The sequence below is a fragment of the Agelaius tricolor genome, unplaced genomic scaffold, assembly GCF_023055355.1.
Source record: "Agelaius tricolor isolate 1412-34295 unplaced genomic scaffold, bAgeTri1.0.p SCAF_16, whole genome shotgun sequence".
Lineage (NCBI taxonomy): Eukaryota > Metazoa > Chordata > Aves > Passeriformes > Icteridae > Agelaius > Agelaius tricolor.
This window is the reverse complement of record NW_027269276.1, coordinates 6,308,181-6,333,824: the sequence shown is the minus strand read 5'-3', so window position 1 is coordinate 6,333,824 and position 25,644 is coordinate 6,308,181. Positions and strand designations below refer to the sequence as shown.

At 44.8% G+C, this 25,644-nt stretch overlaps 1 protein-coding gene across 2 annotated transcripts in view; it reads left to right on the top strand.

The window, feature by feature from the left end:
* Positions 1-11,347: 11,347 nt before the first annotated feature.
* The window catches only part of SLCO3A1 (solute carrier organic anion transporter family member 3A1), a 141,396-nt gene continuing 127,099 nt past the window's right edge, over positions 11,348-25,644 (top strand). Inside the window, exon 1 of one of the 2 annotated variants that reach the window (XM_071441283.1) lies at positions 11,348-11,782. In XM_071441283.1, the coding sequence (XP_071297384.1) occupies positions 11,609-11,782 (174 nt within the window). In that variant the 5' untranslated portion in view covers positions 11,348-11,608. The remainder of the gene's footprint in view (positions 11,783-25,644) is intronic. The other variant, XR_011681451.1, reaches the window with a different exon arrangement.

The window sequence follows — 25,644 nt, the reverse complement described above, 5'->3', positions numbered from 1 at the left end:
AGATATCACATTAAAAGATCTATGTTGTCTTGCTCCAACTAAAAAAGTGGACCACATCTATGCCTTTTATAAGTTGCATTACAGACACGGCAGTGTCATCATTTGCAGCTAATCAAAACATGCCAGTTGGGCCCAGATTTTCTAAACACATGTATCAGTCTTATTTGTCATGCAAGTCATAAATTTAAACTGATGCATCTGTTACAACCATTGGTGCAGGAGATGGAAAAGATCCATAGGGAGGCTTTCAGCTTTCCATTTAGTGCTAAAGTGGAACAGAACTCTATCAGATGTATTATTATTGTCATTATTATTTAATATCCCCCTCTGCCTCCCCCGTGCATTAGCCACTTAACAGCAAGCATGAGTGCAGCCCTTGTCTCAGCCTGCTCCATCCAAGTGACAGACTGGTGTCCAAGGGACAATAAAACATATTTCAAAGAGGATGGCCAGGATCCTCCTGGAATGCATGGCTGCTCAGGAGAGGGAGCCCAGCTGGCTGGTGGACACAGAGGGATTTGGGGGTTGGAATTGCTGCTGAAGTGTAAATATGATGGTGCAGCCATGAGTTTTCCAGAATGGCTCAATGGTGAATGAATTCAAGGACTGATCATGAGCATTGATAGCATAGACACCAAGGAGTGACAGAAAGGAGTATAAAGAAATATATTGCAGATGCTGAGCAACAGAGAGATGGTAAACTGACCCAAGTGCTGCTGTAAATCCAGTCCTTAGGCCTGGGTTCAGATGCTCTGCGAGCTCTGGGCAGTGTCTAAGCCTTGCATGCCCTCAGGCTTGCATTAGCCAAGATTCCAAGCTCAAGAACTTTTTTACTTTCAACAATGACAACTCCAGCTTGAGGTGTCTGTTCTTGTGCTGCTTCTGCAGGACTCACATGCTTGACTTGGAAAAAAAATCCTTTCTTCATTACACTTTGCAGGTCACAGAGTTATCAAGTTTCCAAGAAAACCTTATGTACATCAACCTTGGGCAAAGGCAGGGGACATTCTTTGTGCTTCCAGGAGACCCCTGGAGCCCAGAGATGGCCACATTCATCACCCAGATGAGCTTTCCCCGGGAAAGCATACTTTGAATTTGTTCAGACCTTAATGAGTTATCTACGAACCATCAAGTATTTCACATTCCATATGGATCATCCAGGTTTCCCAAATGACACCATCAGCTAGGGTGGCTGCAAGGAGGGTCGTAAATAACTCCCTCACTTTAATGAGTTACAGTCTGAGGAAAGGCAATGCTCTACCAGGCAATGAGTCACAGCTTCACTTCGTTGTAGATCAGCTGAGACATTTGATTTACTGTGAGGGTTACCTGTATTAAAACTCATCAGAGGCCATCGTGGAAACCCAAACAGACCCAACCCTACCACAATTTAATCTCCCCACAAATAAAACCTACTCATAAATCACAGACAGCATGGAAATGTGTCCCTCTAATGCTTCTTTTAGGAAACCTAAACCCACAAAAAGCTCGGAAGGATGTGAAAACTGTGGTGATGTCGGTGGTATCAGGCTAATTCATAGCACAGGAGGAGATGTAAGATACATTCTGATGGTTAAATAATCAAGATAGAGAAAGCAATTTGACAGCTATCCTGAAGTCTGTTTTCCTTTTGAAATGTAAAATGGACACATTTTATTGACCTTCCCCGAAAAACAGAGAGAAAACTTTACATAAAGGTATTAAAATTGTCATTGTAATTTTTACTTGCTGAAAGGAGAATTCTAATAGAAAATCCAGTAATCAAAACATACAGCTTTTAATAAAAATGGCATAAAAAGCTGAGTTTCACAGAAATACGTGTATTTATTATGGTTGAAGCATCTCTCTTGATCAGCCCTGGTAATGAGCTTTTCTCAAGCAAACAACAGCAATAGTTCATGGAAGGTCTGTTCAGCTTGATTGAGAAAAGGCATGTTGATACAATGGAATGACTGCAGTGACAATCACTCTCTTGAATAATCATTATCATATTGTCTCCTCCAGGTGGTAAAACAATCTCCACATAGAGAGCTGAGACTGAGCCTTTGTTCAGAAGAAAGCAGCACCCCCAGAACTTCAGTCCTCAACAGACCAGGTGGGCACTGCTGCAATTTATGTCAGTCAACAAGGCTGAATGTTTTAAAAAGCCGTATCTTTTGTAAAGACCTTGATTCTCATGCTTTCAGTAGATGTACTACTTCAGTTCTCTGTTCCAGAAAGGCATTTTTAATTTTGTACAAAAGGAAAGAATCAAGATCCTTCTTGTCAAAAGATTAATGATACATGTCCACATGGAGGAAGTTAGGCAAGGAAGTTTTGTTGAGTACAGTGGTTGTCTTAAAGTGCCATGCTCCATTTTGCCTCAATGATGTGCACAGACTATTAATAATAGCAAATTATTGCATTTGGGACAAAAACTCAAGGAAATAATTTATTAAAAAATCTGCATTCAAGCCATCTCTCAGCTTTCACATACTGGTCATAAATCACTGGAGAGACATTTATGATTGATTCACAGGAGAGTTTTATATTACCATAGAAAAATAAAAATAATAGTTGCCTTCTGAAACAACTGTCCTTCATCCTAATTATGCAGCCTAACATATCCTTCATAATTGACAGTTAGGATGTTTCTCTCAGAAAAGAGACTTTGAAAGTCAGAAAGGGAGCTTAAGGTAGAGGTGCAGAGCTGGATCCTGAATGACAGTGTCAATGTTTGTTGTTAGGCAGTGGGAATTACCTCCCATCCTTGTGGTGTCAATACAGGATGTGGTGTCTTTATGGCACCAGATCCCACTGAGCTCTAGGGAATATCCCTGAAAACCACATCTCAAGGTCATTTCTTTCTCTAGATTAGATCCTGTCTGTAACTTCCCTGGGTAGGTGCATCGGATCTCCTCTGGGAAGATGAACAATTTTAGTGGCAGAGTGAATCCCATCTCTTGATGTCCCACCATAAGTATAAAAGGCTGGAGCTAGTTTCCTGATCTAGAGAGGAAGGACATTTAAATTAGTAGTGGGACATTATTTATTTTTAAATCCATTTGAACTAGCCATCCCATGCTCTGTTTGGAGACAAAAAATTAGCATCCAATCCTCACTACTGCACCCTCAGCATTAGCAGAATGCCATTCTTGGCTTGTGGACAGCCCTTCACACCAAAAAAATATAGGAGATAGAAACTGTGTCTTTTTCTCAATGAAAAATAACTGCTGAGGGCTCACCTGCAGGCCACTCTACCCAAACAGCACACATTCATGTGAGAGCTTTCAGGATATTTCCTGTAACCCAATTATTTTCTTTTTAAAATAGCAATGAAAAGCGGAGCAGGAATGTAACGCTGTTAAGAACCTGTCAGGCTTTGCCTTTCCTGTTGCTCCATTTTCTCCATGCTTATTGAACACTCTAGAATTAGCATCAAGCCTCAAGATAACAAGCTCACAAATCTCCTTTAATGACACCTTTTCCCTGACTTTTTTTTACAGGAGAGTTGTTCTGTTATGTCAACCAAACTCTGGGCTCTGTTTGCTTCACTGTAAGCAAATGAATTGGACGTTTTTTCCTTGAGGATATTGCTTATTTCAAGGTCAAGTAGAGCAACTCTTTACTGCCTTACCAAGGCACTTCCAAATAACTTGGATTTATTCTTTGACTGCCCATTGCACTGCCCTGTTTTCATGCTGGAGGTCAGGCCAAGAGCAAGTGAATTCCCTTTATCTTTCACTGACTTAGCTAAGTTCCAGTGAGGTCAACAACTCCTCTCTCCCCTGCATTCCTGGGCCCTGCATTTCTATCATTGCTTGAGAGATATTATACTCCTTCATAGCTGCAAGGATCCTTCATGAGGGGAAGCTCAGCCTCTAGGACCACAGGGATGAAAAGCAGCAAGACTCTGGTGCTCTTTGGATAAAGCTGGCCTGCAGACCTCAGGAATGCTCTGCAAGGTCTTCTACAGTGACTTCAGTAAAGGCTCCCCTCACAGCTGAGTCTTTATATCAGATGGCCATTGCCTTAAATATCAGTTTGTGACATTATGTACTACAAGAGGCTGTTACATACATTTTGTTTTCACATCAACACGAAATAATTTAGGGAATCTCTTAATTCTAAAAGCTTGAACCAATAAAGCACAATAAACCACTAAACCCCCAATAAAATAAGTTATTAAAAAAATTCAATTCTATTCTTGAAGCTCCTACTTGCTTCCATTAGTATGTGTGCAAACCTTTGAGGACCAAATGTTGTCAAGAATGCTGAAACTCAATTATAACAGGCTATTACAGTGGAGTCCAAGACAAAAGAAAAACAATTAATTTTGGCCAAAATGCTCACTATATATTCATATTGCTGCCATTTTTCAAAGGCACATTGTTAGTAATCTACAAGAACCTAAAAGATTACAGCTCCACTCAGGGTTATGTGTCCAGCCAAAACAGATTGTGGCTGACCTTACGGTACCCAGAGGCATTGGGACAGCTAAGGTGACAAAAGGGTGTTCTTTTACATCAAGCTCACCCAACTGAAATTACATAAGTATATAGAGTAACACCCAACAACACTGTTAGCTGCTCCAAAGATGAACTTATTGAATTGAACTCGGGTCACGCATCAGTTGAGGGGGTGAGAGAACTCAGTTCTGGCCAAAACAAAAAGGGAAAAAAAGGTAATAAAAGGCTGGTTTATGGGAGCTGGTTTTGTTTTGAAGAGCTGCTCCACAACATCCCAATGCCATCAGTGAAGTTCCTCCCTTTTCTGTCTGTACTATCTAACTTTGTGTTTGCTGATTGCCTTGATTCTTTCATGGACAGCATAGGCCACTACTTTAATTATCATAATTATTCAGCTTCCCACTCTCCCATAACACCTTTTCCTCAGCCTGAGAAATGGAACACCCTTCACAGTGGCTCACTTCATCGGGGACTACAGTGTGTCTGAGAGAGACCCTGGTACTACAGATTCACCACAAAATCACACAGGAAACTCCCTTCCATTGGCAAGAAACAGCTCATCCAGAAAAGCCCTAGGCCAGGTTTTTACCAGAGATGTTAATAAAATCTATTCAGCAAAGAGATACAACAGTCATTTCAATAAACCCAGGAACTAGTACAGTGAGTCAAATACAATGCTCTACATTATGTCTAGAGAAAAAAAGATATGACTGGGCTGAAAGCAAGCAGTGTTTGATTGAAAGTGTTCACACCAAGCTGAGAGATCCACTGAGAATGTGGTCATGGACAGTAAATAAAAGGCTCCAGGGGAAGTCAGCACATGCACCCATGGCTGGATTTCAAGATGCCACTGAGCATCACTGTAAACAACTTCTTTACTAAGGGGACAGTCTGATTTACAAGTACTGGGGCCATCAAGTCATTATCTAGCAAGAAGTGTCAGAGCACAACTGTTCAGTGTCTGGGTGAAACTCCACTTGCTTACTAACTGTTTATGGCTCCCTTGGTCCAAAGCACTCTGCAAACTTTCATATAAAACCTCTGCTACATTTTGCTATTTAAGGAACTTACTCACAAGGTGGACACGTAGAAGGAGCAAACTGTGTCCAGCTAACATTAAAAAAGCCCCAAAGAAAGGGGTCAAAATGAAATCACAGCAATGAACTCTGGGCTGACCCACTAATATTAATGCTCAGAGCTGGGCAGAAGAGTCTGTGTGTCACCAGCAACTGCGACTGTGCGAGAGCTTGGTGTGACTTCCCACACAAAAGATGGCACCATCACTCCTCCTGTTACCCCACCACCTGGAAGATGAATTCTTGCAGACTCCAGGGAACATTGCCTTCTGCTGCATCATCAGCCATGGACAGGTCTGGCCAAGAATATTTTTCAGAGTGTCACAGTGACAGGAAAGCAGAACGTTTGTAATAATGTGCTACTACAGTGAGTATCTTAGTTGTTTCACAAAGGCACATCAATGTATAAAATACAGATGACGTTCCTTTTTTTGACTAAATAGAATTATCTTCTAGAATTAGAGTTTCGAGGTCTCATCCTTACAAAAAGAAATTAAATATTTTTATTGTATATTGACTTACAGTTTGGGCAAGCATTGCTTTATGGGATGCTGATTAATAGTCAGGAAAGCAGCAGTCTATTGTCCAGTAATTTACTTTTCATTTTCTGATTCTGCAAATTAACTTTCCTACTAAATGAGGCGTTAGGCTGATGTCAATATTTGCAGGTACTTCACAATTATACTGTGTTTGCTAAATGACATTGCTTTAATTCAAAAGTCATTGGGATTTCCATTTAGACCATGATCCTGCTGGGTGCCTAGCTCTGCTGCAAAGGTGTTGCATGCCCTCAGGTCTCATGGAGTCAGTGGCACTGGAGATTACACAGCTGCTTTCAGATCCAAGTCTCATTTATTTGGGGAACCATAATTAGAGTTTAGGAGCCAGGTTTATGCAATGTGGATTGTAGACAAGACATCCAATTCTTGCATTTAGGAATCTCCTCTCTTTGTTAGCTCTTTTTATAGGTGGAGATGAGGTGAGCCTTGACCTCTTGTTAAACTAGTATGTCCCAATTTTTTTCATTTTTTAGCTTCAGTGAGGTGTTCTCCATCCTTTCATCCTGTGGGGGAAGGAACAGCTATCTAATCTGCTTGTCCAAAGGAAATGCCTTTTTAATGAGTCCAAGTCTCCAGCAGGACTCAAAATAGCAAGGCAGTAAAGCCAGAAGTGTTTATAGAAAGAAATTGCTTTAAAACTGTTAGTGTCATGGTATCTTGGAAATGACAGCTGCTGACACATCCCCAAGCTGCCCCAGTCTCAGTTCTCCTCACTGCCACACACCCTTGGCTGCTGGGCACACTTACACCCCCATTCTACACTGGTAGGTGATTTAAATCCCTTCCTGTCTGCTCCCTCCTGTGCCAGCTGTTCCACAGGGGTTTGCACCAGAGAATCACAAAAACATCATTTCAAAGCCATCCCAAGGAAAAGCCTCTTGGCCAAAGCCCTGGGATCTCATATTTATTTACATTTTCTTCCTTGTACTTTGAACATATCTGAAGTTATTCCTTATTGTCTTAACTATGTAAGCAAGCCTTCCCTCAGACAAATGCACCAGGCAGGACCAGTCAGGGGTGCAGATCTGGTGCCAAGGGGATATGATTTACATTACATGCAAATCTGCTTTGGCAGCACATGAGCTCTCCTTTCATCCAAATGCCTTAAAGCAAACGAAAACTGGCCCGAACACAGATACACTGTCCTGGAAAGAAACCCAAATGTAGTCTGAGACTGGTATCTGAGACAGCTGTGCCTGATTTTTAACTTCACTGGTGGGATTGTGAACGGAGCAGAACACAAACCTCTCCGGGACATTATTTTGCTGTACCTAATGCAGGGCTGTGACATCCTTACAGCCAGGTGAGAGCATCTCCTCTGCCAGAGCAAGGGGCAGAAGCGGTGCCAGAACCCGGCAGACCAAGGCAAGCATGCCCCCAGGGCGGCTCTCACCGTGATGCTCCTCACTCACCCTTGCAATTATCTCAGATTAGCAGCGATTTACAGCCGGGCTGGCACCCAGGGCCACGGGGCAGGAGAGCACAAGCACCTGTCTGAAAGCATAGCCACGGGGAGGGGTGAGGATGCAGGCACTTGGGTGAGTGTCAGGCTGCAATAGCTGCTCCTGGCCTGCAGCAGTGGAAAGGAGAGCAATGAAGTGCAGCCACCCCGTAGGGAACATCCAGAGAAGTTTTGGTGGCAGAAATCAACAGTTATGTTTGCAATGTCAAAGGCAACAATGGTTGCAGCACTGCTTTGGTTGGGTTGGGTTTTTTTTTTTTTAAATATATATCACAGTTTTTCTGTAAGACCATCATTTTCTCCTGGCACCTGTTCTTGGTTTTCCCTGCTACATCCTGAGCAGGAACAGGTACAGTGCTGCAGTGGGGCTGTACTGGGTGAGGCACACATTAGCTCCCTGGACTGTAAAATATGTCTGGAAGGTTTGGGAATACGATTCCAATGGCAATTGTAGAGATGCCTAATGATAGAGCTCAGCTGCTTGCTTTGGCACATTTCACAGGAGTGGTTTCCACCAGCTCTGCTGAAGGGAAATCATCCTCTCCTGTTCCTTCTCCTGTTACCCACACTGCTGATGGTCAAGCTTAGATTTTCAGTTTGCACTTTTGCCCCTTGAGGTGTAAGATACCAGTCAAGTACTTCACTAAGGTCCTCACCCTGCACAGCTCTCTCTCAGTTCTTCAGTGCCACACACTCCATATACCACAGGCAATGACTCTGAATATGGATCAAAAAAGTCATGCCTGCCTAGTATCAAGATTACACAGCTAATCTGGAGTAATATTAACCATGAACAGGAGGGGGGAAAAGTGAACTAAAGCAGAAATTGTTTCAGCGTGGTGATGGACCAAGAAAACTGCCTGCTAAGGTTACCCAGAGGTGAATGCTGCCACAAGCCCAGGAGCAAGGAGATGTCCAGAGTCAAGGTGTGCTGAGATGGTCTCAGGAGAGCTGCCTGGTTTAAGATTGGAGTGCCCACCCCTATCTAGGGCAGCACGCTGCCTGCCAGCAATGAATCTCAGAGCGTTTGTGAAAACCTGACAAGATATCTGCAAGATGCTTTAGTAGAAATGACTGTGGGGAAAAGGCTTGTTTTGGATGTGGAAAGAGCTGAGAACTGTGTTGGCAAAACTGCTGAGCCCTGAGGAGAAGGGACTATTCTAGCTGTAGAGTCATTTTTTATTCTAGGCTAATGATAATCCAAGAACATTAGTATTCCACACATTAGTAGTTAAAGCTGAGTCAATTTAGGCCAGAAAAGCTGTTTGGGCATAGCAATAATTAACTATTAAATCCAACCAGGTCACTTGTCCATCCCTGAAGCATTCTACTGAGATCCCTCAGGAATGTGGTCTGTTTAGAGGTGGCAAAAAGCAAATTCAGGTCTACCAATGTACCTCACGTGGAGATACAAGACCCTCACTCTTTCCTCCAGCAGAGCAACCCAGGAGGAATTGTTCTAGAGGAAAAAAGTGTGAGTATACAACATAAATAAGAAAAAAAAAACCCAGGCATTCTGTCTCTCCTGGACAGAAACTGAACTGAAAATTGTATTCTGCTGCAATAAATCAAGCAACCAGATGTTTCAGATAATTAGTATTAGAGTCAAATTTTTCTAGCAGCTGTTTTCCTTGTGAAAGACAAGCAGTGTATCAGCCTGAACAAACTCTTCCAAGAGGATGTCTAAGATGTGATCAAGACACATGATGTCATTTGCATATATATATATATATATTCTGATATTGGTAACTGCAGTAGCACGTGCAGAAGTTTAAACTTCTGCCTCCAGATATATACTTGGTGAGTTAGATGAGTTTTTAGAGTTTTGCTTATCTTTATTTGATATCTTTAGCATCTAACCTAGGGCAGGCAAAAGATGACTGGAAAGACCAGCATGCCCCAAAAATCTGTATTGGTTCTGTTGGATGGGGGTTTTTTCAGGAAATTTTAAGACTTCCTCTAGCATAACTCTGTATGTTCAAGTATTTTAAGAGACACCACTCTGGTTTCACCTATTTAAAAGTCTGTGAGCTTGTCCATCCTGTTTATCACGCACTGCAGCATCCACCTGGAGCAAAGCATCTGTCTAGCCACACTAATTGAATTAGCCTGTGAATTCACCCATCTAGAGATAGAGACCTTGCTAGCTTCCCAACTTCAGGATTTTTACAGAAGAGGTGCCTAAATAAACAGTTTAGAAAGGAGATGAGCACTTTTGTTGTCTAGAGAGATTTCCAGAACACTCGCCTTTTTGGGGTTTCTCTGGTGGAAGAACCAGTTTTTTCAGGATGGAAAACAAACACCTTATGGACTGGCAGAAACCTGTATGGAAGAGCCAGTTTCTCATGGGCTCATGCAAAAACCTCGGCAGTTGAGGCCTCAGGTAGCTTCTAATGTGCATCTTGTGAGGCTTGCAGTGTCTGGAGGACTGATCTGTATCTCATTAAAATCAAGACCACTCATCTACAAGCACCAGGCTGTTCTCCTCACTAATTATTTGATAACGATGCCTCGGGCCATTAATATTGGAGGCTGTGCCCCTGAGGTGGAGCGGACTATTGACTCCTGTTGATGTGGCACAGAGCTGCTGGAAAAGCTGTGGCAAGACAAAGTTCAGCATGGGAGGGACCTGTTGGCAGCTGATGAGCGAAGGGCAGCGACTGAGTGTGCCAGGTCTCTGCATTTTCTCTCCAGCAATGGTTTGCAGTTTCTGCAATGTGCACCAGCTGGTCTGAGTAAAGATTCATCAGCCTGGGTGGAGACACTGCTCAGAGATTTTTCAGCATCATGTTTAATATGGTTATTCACATAAAAATAGGCCAAAATTCAAAGCACCCAAGAGGTGATAATATTTTGGGAGAAGAAACTCAAAAAGGGTACAGGAAGAAAAACAGAGTTCATTCAAAATATCAGTTCTCTTGACTTCCTGGTGCTGACTGGTTTAGGCTCTGAAAATTAGAACAGTCCTAACTTCCATTTTCAAAGATATTTTCTGAGGTGTTCAGGAGCTTCAAGGCCTCAATTGCCTTCGAAAATGAAATTTGGGATGCTAATCGTGGGGTATTTCTGAAAAACATAACCTGTGTTTCCACAAAAAATTCTTCCTCTCAAAGGCCATGGGCATCCCAGTACTAAATGAATCGTGGATTTAAAGTTCCATATAACTTGGAGTTTAATAACACAAGGAAGTAGAACAGCAGCCCCCAGTGTGGATCCAGAAATGAACAAGAAAAGTGCATCTCAAGAGTGAAACAGATCAGGTTTTGCAATTACGCCGACAAGGAATGTGATCTGTAATAGTAGAAGTGAAGATTAGTGGTTTTGAAGATATCTCCTGAAATTAGAACTCGAGGTGGGGCTGACCACAAAGGGCACCACGGAAGGCAGGTGCCAGGCGCACGAAGCACGGCCAAGCCCGGCGCACATGGCAGCGGCGGCGCGACGCAAGTCACCTCCAGCCGCTCATTTCTTCTTAACGTTTAATTCTTGTGGCGCCTCCGTTTCCCTTTGCAAAGGGGCCCCTACAACCGAATGGAAGGGGGGACACACAGCGGCAGGGAGCCGGCCGGGATGAGGGGGCACCCTGCCCTCCTCCACCTGCGGGGCGAGCCCGCGCTGCCGGCGCCGTGCGGGAGCATCGCCGCTCGCTCCGCTGCCCGGAGCGCGGGGCAGGGGCGGCGGGCTCGGCCCGGGCGCTGCCCCCGCCGTGCCCGCAGCCCGGGACGGGGCCGGGGCCGCCCCGCCCGCCGCGGAGCCGCCGCCAGCCCCGGCCCCAGCCCCTCGCGTTCCCCGCCCCTCGCCGCCGGGGACGCGGATTCGGCCTGCGCGGAGCCGGCGGAGAGAGGGAGCGCGGCCGGGCGAGGGGAGGGGAGAAGCGAGGAGGCGGCGGCGGAGGCGGCGGCGAGCTGGCCATGGCAGCAGCCCGCGGGCGGAGAGGCAGCCGCGGGTTGCCGCTGTGATTGGCACCCCGAGGAGGAGGAGGAGGAGGCGGAGGAGGAGGAAGGCGCGGAGCAGCCGCGGGGCCCGCCATCCCGCGGCGGCGGAGCGGCGGTGCCCGGGAGGATGCCGGGGAAGCGGGGCTCGGCGGGCGGCGGCGGCGGCAGCGAGCTCCCGGGGGCCGGCGCGCCGCGGCAGCGCAGGCGGCGGAGGAAGGTCTCCTGCTTCTCCAGCATCCAGCTCTTCCTGGTGTCCGAGTGCGCCCTGATGCTGGCCCAGGGCACGGTGGGAGCCTACCTGGTGAGTGCGGCCGGCCCGCAGCCCCCCGCGCCGGCGGCGGTGCGCGGCGGAGCGCAGGGGAAGTTTCCGCGGGGCCGGGGCGGCTCTGCGGGCTGCCCCCCAGCCCGGGGGGGTTCGGGGCAGCCCGGCGTTGGGCGGCTGAAATGACTCAGCAGTGCCGAGGGGTCACCCACCCGCTGCCGCCCAACTTGTGCGGCCGCTCCGCGGGACTCCCGAGCGCCCGGAGCGCGGCCGTGCCCGGGCAGCGCTGGCACCAACGCGGGCTGGCCGGGCGCTCGGCTCCAGCGCCAGCCTTCCCGCTTCACGCTGAATAAATACCGGCAGAAGCTAGCGGGGCATTTATTTCGTGCCTCCCGCGTTACCGCTTTTCCTCATCCTCTTAAGTGATGCGGCGGTGCAAAGCGCAGCAGCCCCCAAAGTCTCGGTGTTGGGTGCAGAACAATCCAAATAAGACTTTAGCATTAAATCTGCATGAGTGAGATGTGGTGTCAGAGGCAGAAGTGTAGTAGAAGAGTTGGGAAGATGTCCTTACGGCTGTGCTTGTGCCTTGAAGTGTACAGCCTGTGGAAATGTTCTGCTTCCAGCAGATGTAAGTGTATAGTTGATTTAAATTTCTTAAAATAGCTTGCTGGATTTGAGAATTATAGTTTCCATGGAAAAGAAATGTATTCGTAATCTCTGAGGCTTTTTGAGGCCATACACATAATATATTCTACAGTAAATGTAAGAACTCTGCATTTGGTACTTGTATTCAGCATTTAGCATTGCTTCTTTCACATGCTCAAACTACTTATGCAAATTTGTACTGAACGTGATCTATAATTTTTCAAGGTATGTGACTAAACTAACCATGGTTAATATTCCCTCTTAATATGAAATGGAAATTAGAATTCATCTCCATATAATAAAACAGAAGTTTAGTCTGAAACATAGTTGTAATTCCAAAGGAAACTGCATCACATCTGATGAGATAAATTCAGCAGCTCTATACCCTAGGTGAGAATATATGGATATAACTTAATTTGTAGGAGCCTGACAGGAACACGCCTGCTTTATGTGAGTAACACCTTAGTAAGTAAATATATTGTTTCCGATGAGCTACTTGCAAAATGAGCTGTCAGTGTGAATGAGTGTGGGATAATCCTTCCTCAAAGTAATAGCCAAGGAAGAGCCCACGGGTGATGTCACCCGGTGGGCACCGGTGTGCCAGGAATGCATGGATCTGCTAGGGGGATGTATATCAGCATGCTTTGCTGGGGTGTTGGAGCGTAGGATCGGCAGCATTAGTCCCCAGCGTGGCATTTCCCTCAAACTCCTTTGCATTGCTCACTCCTCGCCAGTTTCTTTTTCGCGTTTCTTTTCCTGTTTTCCCCGACTCCCGGGGCGTGCTTTGTGCCGGAGCAGCGTTGCTGCTCCTTTGGAGTGTTTCACACAGCCCAGCCCCGCCGTGGGGAAAGGAGCTCTGCGATTCCCAGAGCTCTCCCTCCTCCCTGATGAGATAAATTCAGCAGCTCTGTACCTGCTCTCTGTTTTCTCCAGGTCTGTGTCCTGAGCTCCATGGCCAGCGGGATCCACAGGCAGTAACCGGCAACTGGGCAGTGGGGGGGAAAGGGAAAAAAAAAGAAGCAAACTAAACTCAAAACAATCCCTAGCATGCATAAGCAGTGGCCCAGCTGCACTGGGCAAGTGTTCCTCTGTTCCCTGTATAATTTATCTGCCGTCATTGCAAATACCACGAAGCTCTTCATACAATGAGCAGATGCAAATGTGGAATTGTCGTTGCAGGGTGAATCTGTGCTTGAAGCAAATCTGCCCAGCACTCTGCTTACAGGTGCTGCAGGGGAGTGAGAGCAGAAGCAGCAAAGATGCTTGCTGGAAAGCACAGAGCACTTAATGGTTTTTGCAGACCGAGTGTCCCGTGGGGCCAGGTGCTGTTCTCGGGTGCTGCCATGGGGTGGAATCAGTGGAGGCACTGCACAGTTGCCCAGGTGTAGCTGCAAGTGGATATTCATTTTCTCAGGCTCCTGGGATCAGTGGGGCTCGGTGGTGGCTGCTGGGCTGCTCCCCGAGGGACAAATTAGCAGGCGAGACGAAGTGGAGAGCAAACAGCAAGGCAGGCAAAGAGGGAGATGCTGCACAGGACAGGCACAGTGTGTAGTTCTGGGCAGTTGAATAAACTACTAATTTTAGCCTGTCAGCAGTGAGGGAGTTCTGTATTGTAGTTCTGCTTTCCTTGGCCGCATGTGTGACTTTCCCTAGTTATTTGTAACTCAGGAAGAGAAACCTTTTTTTGCCTTATACGGTGACAAGTTGGTTTCCTCAGATTCTGTCTGAGGGAGACCATGAGGGCAGAAACTCAGCTTGTTAAGAAAACAGGGCAGGGGCTTGGCTTTTCAGGAATGATTGAAGAGCTCAGTTTGGATTGGGCTTGGCTTTCATGTCAGTACATTTAGAAGTGGCTATTGTTACTTCTTTTTAGAGTTGTAAAAAACCTCCCCTTTTCCATGTTCACTGTGCAATAGACTAGCAGCAACCACTTGCATATATATACAAAGTATACATTCATTCATTCATTATGTGGTTTTTAAGCAAGGATCATTCACTTTTATTTGTTCATAAAACATTCTGCTTGCCAACAGGGCTTTATAAATAATAAATGCTGATAAAAATCTATATAAAGTCCAATTCTTTTCCCACAGAACTCAGCAGTGAAAATACCCCAGGATGCCAGCAGTAGATGTCTGTGTTTAAATAGTGCAGTGTCTCTGGGGTTCTTCTTGTGAAGTTTTAGGGAGTATTTGATCAATGTCACGTTCCAAAATATTTCTCTATTATTATGCTTGCTGTTTGCAAAATGCACATGTTCCAAAATTACTTGGTGCCATATCCTGCATAGTTTATGCAAATACAAGCCTGCGCTGCTGCTTTAATTTCTGGGGCTGCTGAATACACCCTATTATTTGCATATTCGTGTAAGGTTTTGTGTACACATTTATTTGGCTTCATCTAATTACTCCTGCGTGCTTTTGGAAACTTGAATTTCCCAGCAACTGCAGTGGCAGTGGGGGAAATGCTGCTTGTAGTCTGCAGGCATCCCTGCTGCAGAAGTTACTCAGGATTTGTGCAGCAACTTTTTAGCAGCCCAGCTGATTTCCACCTGCAGCTGCTCTGTTGCAGCGTTGGGCAGTGGATTAAAGAGATGAGGGTGACTGGTGCAGATGGCACGAGGAGGGAAGGGTTGGAGCCTCTGTTCTCCAGCTGGAGCCTTGTGCCTCTCGGGTGGATGCAGCAGTGTGATCAGTCATGCCAGCCGTGCAGCGATGAGGGTTTCGATAAGGCTGATTCACATACCTTGGCAACACTTTCCTGCCTGTCTACCTCCCTCCCTCCCTCCTTCCCCATGGATTCCTACATGCTCTATATTTTGGAATCTTTTTACGGATAATAACGTTCCAAGCGCTCCTGACGGTTCATCTCTGAGGCATTTCATCACCCTGCCAGTCAGATCTTGTGCCTAGCCAGTGGTGAAATCATTGCTTGAGCAGAAGGCACGGAGCTCTCTCTTTGACAGCCACAGTTTGTGGAGCAGGAGTGCAGTTTAATTTCTCTGCCTGGCCTTTAGCCTCAACTCACTCTGGTTCAAACTGACCTAGTTGCAAGCATCCAACATCTGCCAAAGTCATGGGCTCCTTTAGATAAAGGGCATGCATATGGGAAGCACGTTGGGAGCCAGTTCTGTGGTGTGCTCTGGGGAGCTGTTTTTACAGAGCTTTACTGAGCTGTCTCTGTTTGCTACAGCTTTGAATGCAGCTATTCATGTGTTTTATCAAGTGATAGAGGATGACTGGCCTGAGCATGGGATGGAAAGGAAAATAATTGGTCCCTCCCAAGGAGGGTGCATTGGTGTTTGCGTGGGAATGAATGCCAAATTGTTTCTTGTTTTGCTGAATGAAAACTTTTGAGCCGTGCTTAACTTCCTAGGGAGAGCTTTGCCCGTGCAGCAGTGTTTGACTGCAGCCTGCAAAAACCCTCTTAACTAAGTGTCTGCAGTAAAATTAGTGCTGTGTGACTCCAGGTGAGAGTGTGTATGTGTATGTGGTCTCTGAGACAGGCTCCTTCTGTGCAGTTTTATTGCTGCTGAGGTTTGAGATCTCAGTGAAAATCTTGAAATTCCATCTTCAGGAAAAGGATAAGTATCAAAGATAAATACAGAAGTGAATGACCAAAGGGTTCCTGGTGGAACAAATAGAAGTAGGGGCCCTGTGTGATGGACAGCTGGGAACTGAGGGGTTAACAGCAGAATTTGGCACTTGGATTTTTTAAGTTGTTTGGCTGTGCAACCCCTTCTTCTCCCATGTTAAATACATAAAATACAATATTGTGTTCTGTGGTACAGACCTGATCAAACCCTCCTTGGAATCTGGCAAGATCTGCATGGAGGATGTCATTAAAGTCAGTTTTGGGAGTACTGCAGTGCTTCAGAGCTTTCTGTTGTCCTTGGTGCTGCACCATAGAACTTGCCTCTGTGTATTTGCAGCGTGAATGGATGGGGTGAGAGAAGTGTCACGTGGGGAAACTGAGGCAGAGATTAAGAGCTTGATTCTGTTTCTGAAGCTATTGATAAAGCATTTGATTGGTTGGCAGCAGCAGAGCCTGAATGGCTTAGGCATGGGCAGACTTAATTACAAGAATATTTTTCCTTTTTAATTCACTATTGTTTTTTATAAAGTATTTGTTTTTCTAGAATAAGAATCAGCTTGAAAATATTGCTGCCTTTTTTTCTCTCCATCCTCAGCCGTGCTGAGTAATAAATTAGCTGTAATGTTCATAATTTATTTGTCACTGGGGTAGTTAAAGGGGAACAAACCCATGGAGTGAAAATAAACGTTTTAGTGGGGATGAGTATTGCCAAGCATTGGCTGGTTATTGCTTACCGTTCATTTTCCCTTAATATATCTTTGCTGGCAATGTTATTTCTGGAAAGTTGTTTCTAGTGTGCCTTTCCCATTAGAGAATATTGTCTGTTCTGCAGCTGAGTTGCACAGAAAGTTATTCTAAACTAGCTCTTTTGACTACATTCATGTTTCTTCTCAAAGAAGCCTTCTGATATTTTTTTTTTGGGTCTCTCACTGCAGGGTGGAGCAGAAAACAGATCCAGCTCTGGGTCCTGATACTTTCAGGCTCCTGTGGGGTGTGAGTCAGGAATGTGGCATGGACACATTAACACAAAAACTTTATTGAAGTTATAGAAACAAATTCCAATCCTAGTGTGGATTTTTGAGTATCAAGAAAACTTGTAACTGGCATATATGTGTTGATTAGGAGAAAGGGTTTTTTTATCTGCTACTAATAGATGAAACAGTCTAGAGGCAACATGCTTATCTCTTACATTATGTATTATGTGCAACTTGCAACTTACAGCCTGGTGTCTTCTTGGTTAAATCCATTTAAAGGCAAAATGCACTTGATGGCTGAATGTGGAATAATTTATTTTAGTGTCTTTATATTTTTTAGCAGAAAGTTTGGGAGTTCTTCAGTTTCTCTGTAAGGGTCAAGTGATGTTTGCAGGCTCTGAAAGAAGGAACAGTTAGAAATGCTGTGGTCCACTGTATAAAACCAATGTCCCATTTCTTCTGGCCAGCCTTCACTTCCAGAATCCCTCTAGCTCTTGCAGGGTGCCTGTGTGACAGGCTCTGTGTGCTTTACACACTCCGCAGTGTTCCTGCAGCTGAGGACTACAGGGATCTTGAATCAGAGCAGAGAATGCTCTGGTCTGAAGGGCTGTGCCATTTGTGCCTGTGTGACTCCTGTAGTGGTGCTGTAGCCCTGTCCCAGAGAGGGCTCAGTGGCACTGTGATCCAAGGCAGAGCAGATACTCCCTGCCTCCCAGAAAGGGCTGTCTGGCAGGTTTGCATGGGTTTTTTGTCCCTTACTTCCAGCATGTCGTAAAGAACCAAAAGCCAACTCCTGTCCTGCTACAGCAGGGCACATTTATTGCTTCAGAAGGGTTATTCTGCAATTCATCAAGAAGAATTTGTCCTCTGTGTATTATAATCCTTACTTGTAGACTGCTTGGTCTCCTGCTATTCCTTCACAGGAAGATCAAACAATGGCAAGCTATTTAGTGGGTGAGGTTGCACCTTGGATGAATTAGTGTGGCTTTGTCTCCTGATCAGCACCAGATGAAACTACAAGTGTTGTATTTTAAGCATCATCCAAAAGAGTTTGAATAAACGTGATAGTACTTTGTGTAGTAACTCCTTTAAGTGCTCCAGTGAAGTTTGAAAGACTTAATTTTTCCTATTGCGCAGGAAAATGGGCCACTGATTTTGATTTACAAGGCTTCATTATATCTCTGCAGCAAAACCAGGACTAGAACCCCAAGAGTCCTGTCTCCAGGTCACCTTGGAACAGGCACTAGAAGCTCTGTCTCTCTGTAGATAGGCAGGGCAAAGCAAGCAGTGGTGCCTGCTCCAGGAGCAGAGATTCATACTGCCCTGCTCTGTGTGAATTAGGATTCATAATAATTGATCCATAGGATCAAGAGTGATGGCAGGCTGCTGAGGAAGCTCCTGGAGTGTCTGTCACTCCTCCCATCCATGCTGGGAGGGCTCTGCCCTGCTGTGGGAAGCACTCTGTATTGTTCAGAGAGGTGGTCCCTGCATCCAAGCTGTTTCTGTTTGAGAGGAGGGGGAGAAGGAATGTTCCTTTTTCCCAGATGGTAAGCAGGTAAGCAGTCCTAATCATACAGGGGTGAAGACTTAGAGCACAGGTCTGGATCTGCCTCTCCTCACTCAGCAAACTAGGAGACTCCTCAGAACTAAAATCAGATTTTCTAAGCTCTCCACTTAGCAAGTTTTTTTTTTCCTGGTCTTATTCTTAATTTGATGTGCTTCATCATTTTGCCACCTGAGTATTCCTTGCTGAAGTGAGGCAGGCAGCCCCCCTGCTATTGCACAGTGCCCACAGTATTGAAGCTGAAAATCTTTTACTGAGCTTCTGCTGCAGCAGTGCCTGAACCCAGTCAGTTACTGGAGTGTAAAAGCAAAATATTTATTTCTGGTTTGCTGGAATGTTTATCATCATTGTTATTTTCAAGAAGAAAAGGAATGTGCTTTGGTTTCTGTTTTTCCCCTCTGTTGCCTCTCCCTTCATAGTAGCCTTTCCAAACCTCACCAAGCAGACAGCTGATTTCTCTGTATTTTTTTAACACATCTTGGTGTCTGCAGCTATCACTTGGATGGTTTCTGTATGTTTGCAGGCACAGTGGCTCTTAGATAAGTGGCTGTGAGAGCTGGTGTGGGGGCACAGGAGTTGTTATTTCATGCTACATCTGTTTCCTGGGCAAGGATTACTGGAATTGGCTTATTTAATATTAAAATGTCCTTTTGAAACACTTACCATGCTGTTCACTGGTATAATTGTAATTCCTTAGTTTACTGAAAGTGGAAGAAGACTTAAAATTTAGGTTTGTGGTGATCCATCAAATGACACTGAAGTAATTCAGTTGTATTGAGGTCTTCATGACTCACCCACTCTCTGAAGCAACTATGGCAGGTTTGTTTTTTGGTGCTTTGATGTTTGCATTGGAATCCAACATTGTCTTTAGTTGCTTGGATTTTTTTTAAGGAACTTTCTTTCTGTTATAAGGAAACTGAAAGAAAGTTCGGCTGTTGAGAAGAGATGTGTGGTGTGGGTGTGGAAGAATGCAGAAACCTTTCAGAAATGTTTCACTTTCCATTTTTAAAGATGAATAGTGGTATATTTGTGGCATACTTTTTTTTTTTTTTTGTCTCCCACTGTAAGAATTCTGGCTGAATTGAAATCAGCGTTGAGTTTGGGTCAATACAGAAGAAACAGCCTTGAAATGTGTGTTGCATCTGTGTATTTTAGGATGTTACCTAACATTTTAATACTTGGAGAACTGCATGAAACAATGTGCAGTTGCCTTACAGTGGAGGGTGACAGGTAGTGGTGCTCTCTACATTCCTAAAACAGAGGGAATACTCTATGAATTTATGTTTAAGGTGAAAAGGAAGTATTTTTCTTGGAGTCTTCTTGGAATATGTGTTAGATGGAGCTAACCAATGGAGCACCTATGTTCAAACACAGCAGGGCCAGAGGACAACAGTATTGGGTCTGTTTGCCATGGCAGGACAGAGTTCTGAGTTTTCTGTAGTTTCAGATTTATTTCATCCCTTTAATTCTCCAAAGGAATAACAGGGAGTGAAAAACCATCATAACTTAATAGTTTTGCAGGCTGTTCTGTTAAACAATGAATGGTATTTCTTTTCTCTGGTGGAACATTACCAGGAAGGGCTGCAGAAAGATTGTCTGGAGTTCTTGTTTTTTACTTCTGAAAAGGAGGATATGAAATAGTTGCTGCTCTTTCCACTTCTCAGCTTCATGCAAACATGGTTTGGCACACCATTAGCAGGAGACCAGAGATTTGCTTGGGAGTGTTTTGGTGCTGGAATGGACTAAACCTCACACTTTAACTTGAAAGGAATCTCTGACTGGCACATGCATTGCTTTGGACAGTAGCAGGGCAGGTCCCCGTGCCTCTGAAAAATACCACATGTGCCTGTCTACACTGAGAAATGCCAAGAGAGAAGAGGGCAAGCATTTAAAACTTTCCAAGAGAGAAGCTAAAATACTGACTGAAAGAAAATGATGTTGAAAAACATGAAAGGGGAATGCCCCCAGTGGTGTCCTGCTGCTTCTTGTGCCCTGCTAATGAGTTTCATCTGCTGGAAACATGTTCACTTCTCCTCCTGACATGGTCTGAGTGTTATGTGATAATGCATTGAGTTGCCATGTTAGGGATGGATCCTTTGTTACCCAGTAATCTGGAAACAACAGAAAGGTAAAAGTATATAACTAAAGTTTGATTTTTAAAGAGGAGAAGCTTAAGACTTGCAGGTTTTCAATCCTACAGCTTGCTTCTCATCATCTCACTGAGCTGCAGGAAGAGCTGTAATTGTAATTGTGATTTAGGAAAGCTATTTTCTCCGAGTTATTCTTCAAGCTTTTACTCTTTTCTTGTTAAAGGGTGTCCACCTTGCTTGGTGAGATGTTATGGTGTGTTAACCTTGGTCTGCAGCCAGATCACCACCCAGCTTCTCTCTCACTCTATCATCAACACAGTGGGGGCAGAAAATGAGGTGAAAAAGTTTGTGGGTTGAGATAAAGCAATTACTGTCAGAGATAAAACAGACTCGCCCTGGGAAAATTAACTTTCATCACCCATTAAAACAGATTTTTATGTTTAAAACAAAGCCAAAAATCAAAACACTGTATTCCCCCCATCCCACCCCTTTTTTTCCCCCTAGGCTCTCTGGGAGTGTTCCCTGTCAGATCCTCACTGTGCTCTGCTGGGAGAGCATCACCATGAGCTGAAGTAAACCATTAATCATGCTTGGGCACTGATGTGCTCTTGGCAGAAATGTTGGCTGCCACTGGCTAAATGGTTTCCCTTTTGCTTGGGTCCTGCACTTGGTGATCAGTCACTGGTTTTTGTGGTGTCCCACTGAGCAGCAAGGTTCAGCCCAAGGGAAGCATGTCTGTGTGACTAAAACATGGTGGTGTTCTTTCTGTCCTGCAGGCATTGTCTGTAAAATGTGATTTTTGTGGGAGTTACCCTTCCCATAGCCTATGCCAAATGCTCTAGCTTGTGATAGAGAAAGTGCTGGGCATACAGGCCCTTTATGAGAAATAGTGGGCAGTGGTTTTAGGGCTTACCAGCAAAGGAAAACTGTGGGTTTTGTTTTTGTCCTGTCCAGCGTACAGGGCCGAGAGTGGTTAATTACAATGGGCCTTTCAGCCTCTGCATGAGATGCACACTTTGTTTCCTGCTGCCTATAGCTAGTTATAATGCAGGTCCTTCTGTCTGAAGTCAGTGCAGCTGCTGGCTGAGGGACAGGAGCTTCAGCTGAAGGGATGCCTTGTCCTGGGGTGCTTGTTTGTGAAGGGCAGCGATGGCTGGTTGGGTGATCTATCCTGTACATGGATGGTCTCATCCAAGGTGCTCAGTGCAAGGAGTGCCCACTGAGCTCAGCTGTGTTCCTGCAGGAACCTGCCTTGTCTTCTGTTCTCCAGCTTTGCTCCAAAGGAGGGTGCTTGGACCACAAGTTTCTATTTTTTATATCAAAATGTGATATCAAAACCACATGGCTGCTTGAGTCCTTGGGTCACAGGGTGCTAATCTAGGTTGGGGTTTGGGTTTTGTTAGTTCTCTTTCTATAGTCTGTGATATTTAATGCTGTTAAAAATTGTAACTCAAGGGAGCTGCTTTAGGGTTACTGAAAAGCTTTCCCACAGTCTTTGGGATTCAAACCTACCAGCTTCAGAGAGCAAAGGCTGAAAGTATTCAAGTGTTCCACGGAGCTGGATAAACCATGCCCTTCCATGAGTGAATTCACTTAATTGAGGCCTCTTCTGCACTGACAGATCACTGTGTGAATGAGTGGATTCCAAAATCAGCTTGGGAGTTATTTGATGGTTATTGAAGTTTAGCCACAGTAGCAAGCCATGTGCTAGAGGCACAGTTCTGTGGGTTTGCTGTGTCATTTGGCACAACTGCACAAGCTTTCTCAGATGCTGGCCCTGTACAGAAGTTCAGGGTTTTCCATGGATTAGGATGCATCAAGGCTACTGTGTTAAACTTAATCTCAGTTTTTGCTGTTTCTTAGCAAGAAGGCAGAAGTTTCAAATCTCTTCTTGCTGTTTCTTATGGAAGCATTTGAGCCTTATGGTGTAACCTCCCTTATTTTATTTTAGATGGCATTTATTGATTTGAATTATTCAGCTTAATTCTATGCTGGACAAGCTTTTTGCCAGAATTTTTATTTTGCCTTCTTATTTAAATAGATCCCTAATGAATTGCTGTAGTTGTAAGATCCCTAATGAATTACTGTAGTTGTATGTAATGACTCTTGGGAAATAGTGGATGCAGTCTCTAGAATCAGATCTGTGTGTTTTCAGATTGCAAACTTTTGAAGTCTATCCCTGAACAGTGCCCAGGGTCCCTTGTTGTTATCTAAGTTTTCCAGATCTCCCACATTAATGGGCTGCACTCTGGTACCTGTGGGCAGCTATCCAGTGAGCAGTTGGTTAGCAGGGTAACAGCTGGGAGGTACATCTGGAGCCAGAGTTCTTTCTGGGATTTGGTATAAGGTTCTATGGTCTCATGCATGGAAGTTTTTTCTCCTACAATGTTTCCAGCTCAATACTTCTGTATTTCCATGTTCAAACTGATGTGCTCTGAGTTGGGATTACAGTTTGGGGGAGTGCTTGGCCAAAATGGACAAAAAAGTTCATACTTTGCCACAAGCTATTTGCAGGTCTTCTGGTTTAGCTTTAACCAGGCCTTTTGACATGAATGGAGTGTGTTACTCCAATACTTATACTCAAGTTACTGTTGACCAAGTCTTTATGGATTTCTGTTAGGCATCACACTGAGGTTTCCAGGAATGGGATCTTTAAGAGGTGCACAGGACTTTGCTACACTGGAAGTGCAAATGAAACTAAAATGACATTTGATTTTTTTTTTCTTTGTCTTCCTCCTGTACTTCATAGTGCATAAATTCAGACACTTTCAATTTGATTCTCAGCATCCTGATTGCATTCAGAACTCTTGGTATCCAGACAGTGTCACAAAATATTAGGTTCATGGAGTGTTTCCAGGAGTCCTGTCACTGTGTATTTCCCTGACCTCCTCCTCACCCCCACTATTCAGGCAAGTGAGAGATTAAATGATGGAGGAACAGCAACTTGACTCCTCTGAACCAGTACTGGCGAGGTAGATTCTGGTAATGGTGGCATCTTGGCAGGAACAGAGGAACATTCCTGCCACATGTGGATAATGTTTTCAGGCCAAGCTCTTCCTTTGCAGCTGGCTGTCCAGACCTGTCATGTCCAAACTGACTCCCTTCATCAGTCAAGATGAATATTTGTGCCCAGAGAAATCTGGATTTATTCACATTTGGACAATGTGACATGTGGCAGACTTGGGAGAGGACAGCTTAGCCCATGGGGTAGCTCTTGTTGGCTGAGGAACAGCTACTGTTTGCATTTTGTGGTGAAGGTGCAGACCAGGCATGCTTGGGCTCATTTCCTGGCTTTATCTTGGACATCTCCAGGCTTTGGCCTTTCTCTTTCAGTCAGCAGATGTGCTAGCTGTGTTATTGTCAGGTTCTGTGGTCATCTTGTGGTGTAGGATGATGGGCACTGAGCTGCTCCAGTGATGGTAACTGGGATGAAAGAGTGCCCTGTGCTTGTGCCCTGAACCAGGTCTCCTGCAGTTATCACAACAGGCTGAACTAAATTAATTAATGGGGTAGTAATTTTGTGCTATCCTACCTGTGATGATGCAGCCTTGTTGCTGAATGGTATCCCTGTTTCCTTCACACCTGCCTGAAATGTCAGGGCTGAAATGTTTAGCCTTTTGCTCTTTGAGGCTTCACTGGAAAAGGCTGCTTGGGGCTGCTTTACTCACTCTTTGGTAAGTGATGGATTTTAAAAGAGCCTGAGGGTATTATTTTCAAGGATGTTTTCTGAGCCATACTGTCATTGACACTCCAAGTGTCTCTTTGAAAATGGGACTCTTGTTCCAAAGCCACTGAAGTGCTTTTGAAAAATACCCTTCCCTGTTACTGACTGCTGTGGACTGTCTCAGTGGTGTCTAGCTTTCTCTAAAGCAGGGCAAAATTAGAGTCTAAGTGTTATATGCCTGCCTAATAAACTGTATTGTAATTAGTACCTTGGGGAGGCAGGAACCAGGGAGAAGCTGAGTATAAAGAGAATTAACTTCACGTAGAAGCTGTGTGCAAAGGATGAGTGAAGAACTGGAGGGAGATGAAAACATGGGATTTGAAATGGCTGTGGAGGTTGAGAGAACCCAGACTGGAAAAGTTCAAGGAGAGAAGAGAGTGCTCATGTTGGCTGCAGTAACCATTAGTTAGCGGATGTCTCTGCTTTGTGTTGAATGCTGAATCCAAAATCATTCCCACTCTCTAGTGCCTGAATGATGGATTCCTCCCAGAATTTGCCATGTTCCTAGGAGCATTGATGCTCTATGGGAACCCCTCTCCTGTTGTGCTTTGGCTCATGTCAGACTCTATAGGTAAATAGAAGAGGTGAGAAGTTCTGTTTTCCTTGTGTGTGTGCTCATTAAAGTTTTTCAGGGTCTGGTGATTCTGCTGTACATTGATTTTAAGATCACCTTCAAGCCATGACTTGCCTCCTTACTTCATGGCCCTCCTTGCTCACCTCCCAGCCTGCCTCTCCCTTTAGTGGGGAGCACATGGCTCCTGTTTGTACCCTTGGCACTGCACAGAGACAAGGTGAAAGGAGAAATGAGTGCCTTGTGAGCAGCTTGGGAGGAGGGTGTTACTTAGCAAACAAGCAGGGTGACAGGGACAGTGCTTGTGTGGGCTGCAGGGTGTGAGGTGGGGATAAGCAAGCAGCACATGTGTGGCTCTGGGGCAAGCTTGGGGTGTTGCTGGTTAGGTGCTAGAGAGACCTCAATTCCACCTGCAGAAGTGTAATTCAGTATCTCTTTTATAAGTTGTCCACAAGTGCTGTGGAATGGCACATTGCAATGTGGCCATTTTGTTGTTTCCCTTTTAAATGGCTTCCCCTGTCCCCAGGCTTACTAAATTAAAGCATTTGATGCACTGGTTGATGGGAAAAGCCTCAAACTTCTCCCTAGGCTGAGTTCCCATTTGCTGCAGCCAGGCATCCTTTCTGCTGGATAGGGAGTAGAGCAGGAGAGATATCAGCAGAGCCAGAGCAGAAGAGGAGAAAAGTAGTAGGACTTGTCAGAAAAGCTCCTCTCCCAGTATACAGCCTTTATATAATCA